General features: G+C 33.4%; 1 protein-coding gene across 1 annotated transcript; it reads right to left on the bottom strand.

The window, feature by feature from the left end:
* Positions 1 to 930: 930 nt before the first annotated feature.
* Positions 931 to 7,197, bottom strand: TDRD15 (tudor domain containing 15). Its single transcript, XM_014566029.2, has one exon. It carries the CDS (start codon positions 7,195 to 7,197, stop codon positions 931 to 933), a length of 6,267 nt encoding a protein of 2,088 aa, XP_014421515.2.
* Between the last annotated feature and the right edge of the window lie 4,039 nt (positions 7,198 to 11,236).

Here is an 11,236-nt window from a genome sequence, read left to right as displayed (position 1 = left end):
CCTACTTTATAGAGTTCTGGTAAGCTGTAAGTGAGATAATACATATAAAACTCTGCACAGTACCTGGAACTTGGTAAGCACTCTACCATAATTGCTACTACAAGAAAAGATAAGGGAAAAGGCCAATTTTAAAGCATTTATCAATTCACTATAAAACATCTAATATGAATTCAAATGAAATACTCTTTCTAAAATACAATCAATGAAAACAAGACACCTCCATTCACTGAAAGAATATAACCTGGTATGATACTAGTTACAATATGGAATAATATACAAATAGTCAGAACAAACAGTCATTAAGCAGGGAACATTCTTCACAGTCTATAAAATCCTCAGTAACTAATCCATATCAAAAATGAATTATCATGTGAATAAGCAAAATCAGACAATAGTCTAGCACATAAAATGTTAAATTTAAAAAATATTTTAGAGTCATTTTGATGTCTAAAGGTTTTAAGATAAAATATGCTGGAATCAGTTCATTCTGTAAGTTTAACTGCATTAACAATGTGCTAGAAGCACACTCAAAAAACCTAAAGATATATTTGATCTGATAAGAACCATAATATATAATAGAAAATTAATTCTTCAAAATGAGCCCAGGAAGCTCTCTAATAGTAGCAAGATCAACCTGAGATCTATGCGCCTTTAGGAGTTTTGTGAAACCCTTGAAATTATTTGTAAAATGTCATGCATGCACATGTTTCAAATCCTTTACTTTCATTACATTTTCAAAAGTCACTCTCAAAAAAGGTAAATATAGTGAAGCATCATTTTATAATTCAAGTGATCACTTTCAGTTACCCGTTTATTCAGATTTTCTAGTAAAATCTTGCAGGATATTCTCAACTTAAATAATTTCAGTAAATAACAAACTTTTAAAGAATCAAGAATAGAATCTACAAAAACAAAACTTTTAAAAAATGGCTACTTACCTTTTATGTCTTCTAATATAATTTTTTCATTAGCATGCGATGCTTTTTCTGCTGTACTCGAGTCCATTGTGTTATTTTCCTGTATTCCTTCAGTTAGTAGTTTTCCAAAAATGTTTTCAATGCAATTGAAGTTATTCTTCAAACAATTAAGTACTTCCAAAAATGAAGCTTCTGCACATGTATCAGATGTAATGGTACTTTGAGAATTATGTTTTCCACCTTCAATCTTCTTCTTCAGTGTTAAATTTCTAGAATGTAATCTTTTACTAATATGGCTTTTCCTTAAGAGGCTCTTATAGACATCTTTCCTCTTCATAGTTTTCTGATTTTTTAGTTTTTGCTTCTCAGTGCATACACAATTTATAGTTTCTCTTTTGTAATAATTTTGATGTAACAATGGGCAAATAGGTTTACTCTTTAATTTATATTGGATTTTAGTAGACCCAGTAGCAGTAACTGCATCAAGATAATCTGAATCTTTAGAATATATTGCAAGACCATATGCAACTAACATATCTGCCAAATTGTTTTTCTCATGAATGACATCTACCTTCAGTTTTGCTTCAAAATTGCATTCCCTAAACTGAAAAACTAAGCCTGGTTTACTCAGGAGATCTTGAAAAAAAATTCTGGCTTCTTCGTTCCAATGTTTCCCTTTCGCAGGTAAGATACCATGTAAAATACAAGGGTAACTTAGCCTTGGCAAATTCAAAAGTTCCTCAGGAACAACTTTAAGATATTTTATATCTGAATAAGATATATAAACAGAAAATCCATAGTCAATCAATACAAGAAGTAAAGACTGATCAGAGACTTCAGAAATTTCTACTCTATTCCACTGATCTTCCAATTCATATTTGAACAAACAACTAGAACCAGGAATTATGTGCTCCTGAGGCACTGTTTGTAAGTTTTCTGGTAGATCAGAGAGCAACATATAGACAGATTTCATTGCGTCAAAGAAATCTTCTAACTGAACACAGAAGTCTGATGGATCAGAAATAGCAGTGGCAATACCAGAATATTGCCTACCATTTTGCAGTTGTGCCCAAGTAAATGATCTTATTGTACATGATGACACAGGAGTCATAGATTCAACGCTGAAAATAATTTCTGAAGATCTAAGTTTGTTCTCTTCTAAATGAACTGTATTTAAATTTAAATGTTCCAAAAGTAATAGGCCATCTATCAAAATTTCCACTTCCCAGGCAAAGTCTAAATGTTTCAGAAAAAGAATGTCTATTTCCAAATGAACAAATAAACACACAATGGACTCAAATGTCATGTTCCTAAAATTTTCAAACCAAATCCATTTACAAGGCACAGCTTGTCTCGGAATATTTCTTATTTCCTTACTAAGCACCTTGGTATTACATAAAGGCACTATTTCATACCTACCACAGTCTACTAAAAAAACAAGCACTTTCTCATCAACACACTTTTTTTCTACTTTTGATCGATACCACTTCGAAGTTTTTTTAGATTTTGCCAAGCATTCTAAGCCTTTTTCAATATTTTCCATTGATAAAAAAGAGGGCTTTTTTACTTCTTCAGTAATTAATCCTGTTAAATCTAACAAAATCTTTTTATTTTTAGATAATGTCACATAAAATGTCCCACTTTTTGAAACATACAGTATTTCAGCCCTTTCAAGTTGTCCAGGTTTTAACTCTTCAAAAGGAATATTAACCAACTGTTGGTAGGATGGCTGAAGGATCACAGAACCTTCATATTCATTTGATCGTCCTTTCTTCATTTCATTATCAACAGGGCTCACCTTTTGAGAGACAACCTGAGGCATTTGCAATACTGTTTTCTGCAGATTTGAACATGCTGTCCATTTCAGTAGTTCATTAAGGACACATTTTTCATCACAAATTATATTTACTTCCCATTTCTGCTCATGCTTTTTCAAAAACTCACAAGAAACCGTTTTGTTACTTAGTGTTGAAGTAAAATAATCCACAGTTTTGCTGTCCCATATTTCATCAGGCTCATTCCACTTTACTCCACTGAGGAAACAATGGACTCCTAGCTGAGGAATAGTTAAGAATTCCTTCTTAATTTCATAAATTTTAGATGAGTTTACTACTGCAATGTTACCATAGTCAATAAATTCCACTTCAAAAGAATTCCCTGGCAAAATTTTCTTAATAACTGCTCTGTAAATGGCATTGTCACCAGAGTATTCTGCAACTACCAGATCCTCCACCATCAGTTTAACTGAGTTTCTCTCTTTCACCATATTAGTGCTTCTCTCATTTAGAGCACTGCCAAGTCTGATGATTACATTTTCATTCTTGGCAAGTTGAATATGGAAACTTGCTGGATTACTGATATTAGAAACATATCCTTTAACTTTGGTATTCAAGTAAATTTGGAGTTGAGGAAGATCTTTGATCTGTGGTCTAGAAAGATTATATGAGTTTTGTGAGGCTGCTTGATTTAATTCTCTGGTAAAAGGCTGTAATACAATCCTTACTGATTTCTGGCCCACATCACTTTTATCAAGAATATGTTCAAATCCAGGGACAATTTTTACACCTTTATTTTTAAGTCCATCTTTCAAAGACTTCTTCACCATCTTTTTTGACATAGGTTCAATTTTATAACAAACTGATGGCTTCAGAAGTCTGGCGTATATACTTTTGGGGTTCATTAATTGATCTATTTTGTTTTCAGAGTATGTTACTAGACTAGTTTTATTTATCAAAGCATGGTGATGGTTGTTTCCTACTTTGCCTTTCAAGGAAATAGCAAGTCTCTTATTCTCATTTATTTTAGGACCCTTTTCCACACTGTGTGCTTGGTCACAATTTTTTTTCCCATAAGCATGAAGCAACATTTTAATTTGCTGATTTATATGTTGATACCCATCATACAGCTCTACACCAAGCTGGCCATCTGGCTCCCTCGACAGTATTATTGCCCTTAATGGTTTTCCCAAAAAATTAGCTTCAAACCAGCTATTGATTTCTGCTGGAATATCTACATCTCTAAGACCTGACAAATAACATTTAATAGCTTGCATAGGTGTAAACAGCAACTCTGGAAATCCATCTGAAATAGGCCTCAACAAACTTTCTTCTACTAATTGCTTATTTCCAAAGTCCACAAAATACACCAGAAAGTCAGATAATGAATCTGTCGGCATTGCTAAAGCTCTATAGAAGAGACCATTCTCTACATACTTAGATATGCACAATCTCATTTTAGTAAAATCGTATTTGGGGAAATCATTGAGGTTACAAATCTCTGTGATTTTTGTTTCTATCATCTCTAGGTTTTTATTATTTCTACTAAGTTGGCAATAAAAATTTTCGGGACTATATATGTGACATACATATATTTCTTCCTCACTTCCAATTTCAATATTGAAGGAAGAATAACAGTAACTGTAAAGACTAACTGAAGATGGGAATGGCCTTGATAATGTACTATACTGTGCAGAGCCATGACTAATAAGAAATTCTTTTGCACTAGTAAATCGAGATTGTAAATCCACTAAGTTACACAAATAGTTTGGATGTATAAGAACTAAAGCATAGATGACACAAGTCAATAACCCTCTAGATGAAGAAATAAAATTCCCAAAGTCTCTGCATGCTTCTCTTGTCCAACTGAAGGATTTACAACTAATGGGTTCAACTAAATGGTTAAGACTACATCTGAAGGCCTGGCGTTCTAAAAAAAGAAAATGTGGGTTAATAGCACAAAGATCTTTAATTAAAACTCTTCCCTGGTAACCATAATCAACAAATATTACGTCAAATTCTTTTTTTGACACTTGAGTCAAAACAGCAGCTCTATACCACTTTCCATCTTTAGAATACTTAGCAACACAAGCAACCTGCCCAATCTGATAAGGATCAGAATGAGTAGTATAATAATTCTGAATTTGTTCCATTAGTAATTTTAAGTCTTCTAACTTACATTGGAGCTGGCATGAGAAGTTACCTGGGCCATAATAATAGGAACACTTAACTTCAAGGACTGTTCCTGGTTTAAACATATATTCTTTATAAAGTTGTGGTGACTCAGGTCCCACAGACAAGCTGAAAGGATTTTTTAAATCTGAGAAATTAACAGCTGGGGAGTTTAACAAAGACAAGTTATTTTCTTTTAACTTACTTAAATGGTACTTTTTAGGTTCAGTCCTTCCAAGAAGGGCAGATCTGACTTTCTTAAAATTAACTTTGTGTTTAGATTTTAAATTTAACACTGCATTTTCACTTACAGATTTTGGACAACATTCTGGCTCTACTTCCCAATATTCTGCATATCCAGATTGTAACATAAGAGAGACAACATCAATATTTTCTGAGGCTTCAATATTCTGAATATTTACAGTATACCTGTCATCTTTTTTTGCTATAACTTGAAGCAAAATTGCTTTTTTCAAGACAATTTTTTTAAAATAATCAATTGCTGCCTTTACCCATAAATCTTCAACAGGAAATATATGTGCAAGTGAACAGCACATGGCTAAGGCAGGCAACTCACAAAACTCTGGAAGCAAAATTTTTACATCAAAAAATGGTATGGAATCAGTATTTCCATAATCCAAAAAATAAACGTTAATGTTATAACCATTAATATCAGTGATGACAGCTCTATAAAAACACCTGTCCTTGCTGTATCTAGCACAACAAAATAATCCAGGTTCTGGATTTCTTAGAATCAGTTCATCATTTTCACACAAATCATAAAATTTGTTTATATTTTTCATTATATCTTGAAATTCATTCTGATGTTCATTAGTACGTACCCAGAAATTTGACGGGTTTAATACATACACTACAAAAACTATGTAGACAGCCTCTATCTCCATTTCTACAGTTTTAATAGGAAAACCTACTTTCAAAGTGTCTTTTTTATTTAAAGAGTCTAACGACTGTTCAATATTTCCGATAAAACTCTGAACTGCAGAGTTGTTTACATCAGAAGCACTAGTCTCCCTCAACATATTAGAGATTTTTGAATCAGACAATGAACAAAGTACTTGTGTGCCCAGAGTTTTCAGCAGACACTTAGAATTAACTGTAGACTCTTGAGTTTGTAACGTTACATAATATAAATGCTCGTCCTTACTGAACCAATCAAGATGTGCATATACTATTTGTCCTAACAAGGCTTGTTTAAATACACTCAGTTGAGATTTTCTTGCATCTCTGTCTGGACTATGTAAGTAAGTCAGAGAACATGGAAATGAAAATAATGGAACTAAAATAAAATCCTCTTTAAGTTTCTTCACATAAATTGAGGGTACAGCCTCACTGCTACCATAATCCATAAACCAAATTTTTACTTGATTATTGGGCAAGAGCTGCTGAAGAATTCCTCTATGCCACTGTCCATTTCTCCTTTTGGCAACACAAAGTAGTCCAAAATTGTCACATGTGGAACTACTTTCTTGACTGATAGTATCATAATGCAAAGTCATACACACTGTCAAGTTTTCTAACTCTGGAATCCATTTAATTAATTGGCAATAAAATTTACTTGGGCTCAATGCAGAAGATACTTTTACACTTTCAATACTGCCTATTGGCAAAAATGGTTGCAAATTATCCAGCACATGTTGCATATCAAGTAAAGTATCACTACTTAATGATAATTCAGGTTTTTTATGTTGCAATGAATCTGACATTTGTTTGGGGAATTCTTTTAACATTTCCACAATAAGACGAAATGAGTCCCCATCAGTAAGTCTCCCTAATTTTAACTCAAGAACTTGGGATATAATTTTTGGCACTTCAAGAAGGATCATTTGAAGAGGCAAAACAGCTTGTACACAACCTCTCACTTTTAGCCCTACTAATGACTTGAAATAATTCAAAGCCTTAGGAGACCATTTTTCCCCAATTGGTAGTAGGTTGGCAAAAATGCCAAATATCATCCGTGGTGATAGCTCAAATAAGTTGCCACAGGCTGAAGCAACCTGCGTGCTGTCAACCCTTAGTTCTTCTCCACAATCTATGAGGAGCACAGTATAGAGTTCATTTTTCTTTTCCACAACTCTTCCTCTCTGCCATTCTCCAGATACTCTTTCTTCTACCAAACAAAAGTCACCAATATCCACATTATTTTTTACTTTTGGAATATGCTGTATTTCCCTCTGCAATATGTGGTAGTCAAACTCACATTCAATATTATTTCTGCCTTGAAATTTCACCAGAATGTCTTTGGGAAGACATTCTACACGTGATATGGTCAGATCCACATGTAAAAATGTTGGTAACAAAGATGTAGAATCCATTTTCTAAAAAGCAAATAATAAGTACTAATTAGCTTCTGGACAGATAGCTTTCAAAATTAAATGAAATTAGCCTTAGGTGTCTGTAAATGTAAACCTTAAAAATAATTCTATGACTGTATTTATCAACTGAACATGTTGGTAAAAATTATATTCACTGGACAATATGATGAAGAGATAAAATATGGACAAGACGATGAAGGGATTAATAAAATGCATCTAACTATTCACTGCCTCCCACACTGTCAAAAAATTCTATTGAAATCAACAAGAGAATGTAAAAAGAATAGGAAGAATATATATAATAACTGGAAAACAGAAAAGAAGCCATCTTTATTTTTCAGACTAACAAATTTCTACTCAATATTTGATTGGAATGGTGTAACAGAAGGAAGCCAAATAAAGCCTACTGGAGAACACCTCCCCCTCCTATAAGAAAACTACTTTCCCTCTTGCAGACTTCTTACAACAACCCGTAACTGACAGAGGTGAGTGCTAGAAGCAAGGGTAGATGATGAACCAACAGGGGAAACACTATTTACACTTCCCACTGTGTCAATTAGCAATATCTGGACCCTATCAGCATCATTATACAACTGCAGGATCCTTTTTTGATTGAGGGCAACAGGCTGAGTCCTGGGCATCAGTAAGGAAAGCAAGGCATGGAAAGACCCTGAGGCAGGTTAAGCACATCCAGGTCTTCACTGGCATGGCTGCCCACAAAAAGTGTGGAAGGAGGGGGAGAAGAAAAGAAATCTTTAGCATAGAGGCAAAGCACTCTACTATAACTATGACTCCAGCTAATTTTCTCTAGATTGTTGAGATTCTAACAACTGTAAGGTAAATATTCAAAAAGTATAAATTAGCCCCCAAATTGAGGTAAGAATCAACATCATTTTGACAGGACACAGCTCAACTCCTACCTGACTCTAACAACAGTTGACAAGTATCAATTTTTTCTATGAGGATGAGAAAGAGAAAAACACTGGAGCTAAAAAAAAAAAAAAATGAGGGAATCACTTAAAAGAAACCAAGAAAATTCTCCCCTCAGGAATAAACATATTGAAGGAAAACAGCAAAAAGTTGTTTTCCAAAAATCTGATTTCTGTTTTTAAAAGGCCAAAAGAGAATAATGCATTTTTATATGACTAAGTAGTCATGAAGATGCAACAACTGAGATTAGAAATAACTACACACACCTAAGATTTTAAACTGCAATGGGGAATTTCAATGCAAAATAAAGATAAATGGAATAGAAGAAAATTTTGAGACAATATCCAAAAACTCAGAAGAAAAGGATAAAAAGATGAAAGATAAGCACAAAGGACAAGAGTATAAAACCGTATCAAAGTATAAATGCTGTTACCTCAGAGATAAAAGAACAGAAGCTCTAAAACTTAAGACCCAAGTCCACAAGTTAAATAGGCCACTGGAAAGCTAGAGACAGCTAAGATTTAGGGTCATCTGGGTACTGAATATGGTTTTTATTTCTTCCAAGATAATCAACATGGTGTGATAATCAGCATGATTTGATCTATATACATCCAAGCTATGCTTACTTGATCCTAGAGTCTTTTAAGAATAAATGAGCAACACGAAGAAGATTCTCATCAGAATAAACCAAAACACTTCAAAACAAAAAAGGCTTTCTTAAGCTGCTATTATTTAAAGATGCAGGCCTTTACCCGATTCCCAGATTCAGTCAGTTTATAAACCTGTAATTCCTTACATAAAGGGAAGACCAGGTACTATTAAGAAAGGATCTTGTGCTGGACCATATCAAGAACATTCTTCATGGCATTTACCCAAAGGGTCATGTGACTATTCATCTGAGTAAATAGGAAAAGGAAAAAAATTCATAAATCTTTCAGGAACCACACACTCCTTAGGTATAAAAAGCAGAAGCCAAAAGGACTCTTTTATTAAATGAACATAGTATATACAAAATAAGCCAAAGAAAGCCCCAAGGCATAAGGAAGTTGCAATATAAGGTTACTCAAACTACCAGAAGCCTATTCCTCCACACTGCTATCCCGCCCTCATACAGTACAAATGGCCTCATAGGGAGTTTCACAGAGGAAGGGGGAAAAATCTGAACCTGGTTTGTATATGCGCTCACCTAATGCCAATAACTTCCAGGAACAGACTGCGGAAGCACTCATCCCAACCCAGGGGAGGACTTGCCTGAGAAACAAATGGAAATATTCACAGTTGACAGAAATACCAGTATATCTACTTTGCCTGAAGAAGAAACTGCTTCAGTTAAGAATCTATGCACATTAGCAGGCAAAATCTGATACTTTCTATAGGATGATTACTAAGTTTGAAGGAGAGCAAGACTGAAGGATTTGTTACAAAAGAAGTCTGAAGAAGCATGGTGGATGAGCTTCTCAAAATTGACACATAAAAAGAAAATCTGTAGGTCCCATGTGATGCACACCAAAGGGCTCACCATGGAAAAGATTCTTAACCAGGCAGACAGAAAAGCCTATTCTGTGAATGTCAGTCAGCCTCCTTCACCTGCCTCTCCAATGCTTGCTCAATAGGATCATGAAGACGGTTCCCTGGATTATGGATAAAGCTCTTGTGTATCTGAAAATCAAACTGTAATAATTGAGAAAATTAAGGAAAAACATTTAACAGGAAATTTAAAATCAAACCAATTATTTTATACAATGTACAATTATGTTATTTAAAGATATAATTTAAATCAAGATATTCTAAATCCAAACTCTACTTAGTATTATATTCCTAAAAACATTACTATATTCACAGAAAGTACTTACTCTGTGTACACAAGATTAGGCCATCAGGAAACTTGAGTTTTACTTGAGACTCAATTAATAGTGTGAAATTTGGGGAACTTTTTTCTTAGAATCAGATTCTAAATCTGTAAAATGAGAGGGTTGAATTCAATTCAGGTTTTCAAACTTTTTTTTTTTTTGAAGTAAATAGAAAACATAAAACATCTGTAAATTAGACTCCTAAATGGTATTCTAATAACTTCATAAACTTATACAATGTAATTATAAAGCCAGTATATGAGAATAAAACCATTCTGCTGAACATAGTCTTACAGCAGCTCCATCATATAATTTGCCTTACTGTGTTTGATAGCACAGTATAGGGAAAAACCAGGCTCAGACAAATGTAATAGTGCCACTATTTTACATGATCAGATACAGATAGGTTCAAATAAAGATACAGCAGAGCCACAACTTAAATAACCAATAAATTAATCTGATGGCACAAATTAGTGCTCATCACTACTTTTAAATTTAGTATATCATATTTAAATGTTTTATTTTTTAAGACTATATATTTTAAAAATAAATTCAAAGTTCACAAACTCCTCTACTAAATTTAAGTAAAAAACTGACAGGATCACAGCTCCCCTAAGGTTTGTGAAAATACAATATATAAATGCTATTAAAATTGATATAAAAAGCCCTACCTATACTAAAATTCCCTTATGCTATAGAATATATATTATATATGCTGTCACTCTTACTGTTTTGGAATCTGTCTTCTATGACTTCCCATCTAATAAGTCTAGACCAGTGCAGGGGTCCAACAGGAAAAAAGCTGAGCCATATTTTGAAATTTAAATTTTTGACTTGTAAATTTCTAAAAGAAATTTGGACTTCTTTCCTTAATTAAGAGCTCCTTATAATGCTGTACATTTTTAAAAAGGTTTTCAGTACATTAGTTTAACTGATCTTGGCAATAATATTTTCATTTTTCAGAATAAAAAAATGAAGATAAAGGAAATTTAGGAGCCTGAATTTATCTTTTTTGATTCAGTCTAGTTCTCTATATACATTACTCCCACTGTTCCACATTGCTTTCAACTAACTCAGGTAATCATGGACACGAACTAAAATAAAAGTGAAAGATACAAATCCAAAACCAAAAACACAAACAAACAAAAACAGGTAAAGCACCATTCTGGGATAGAATCAGCTTATTATTCCTTTTTCAAAATTTAAGATAATTCTGGTTAAACTCTGACTAGTACTCTGGCTAGGTTACCATGTTCCCA

Source organism: Camelus ferus, chromosome 15 (assembly GCF_009834535.1).
Source record: "Camelus ferus isolate YT-003-E chromosome 15, BCGSAC_Cfer_1.0, whole genome shotgun sequence".
NCBI lineage: Eukaryota > Metazoa > Chordata > Mammalia > Artiodactyla > Camelidae > Camelus > Camelus ferus.
Note: the sequence above shows the minus strand (reverse complement) of the source record. Positions and strands in the feature narration are given on the sequence as shown.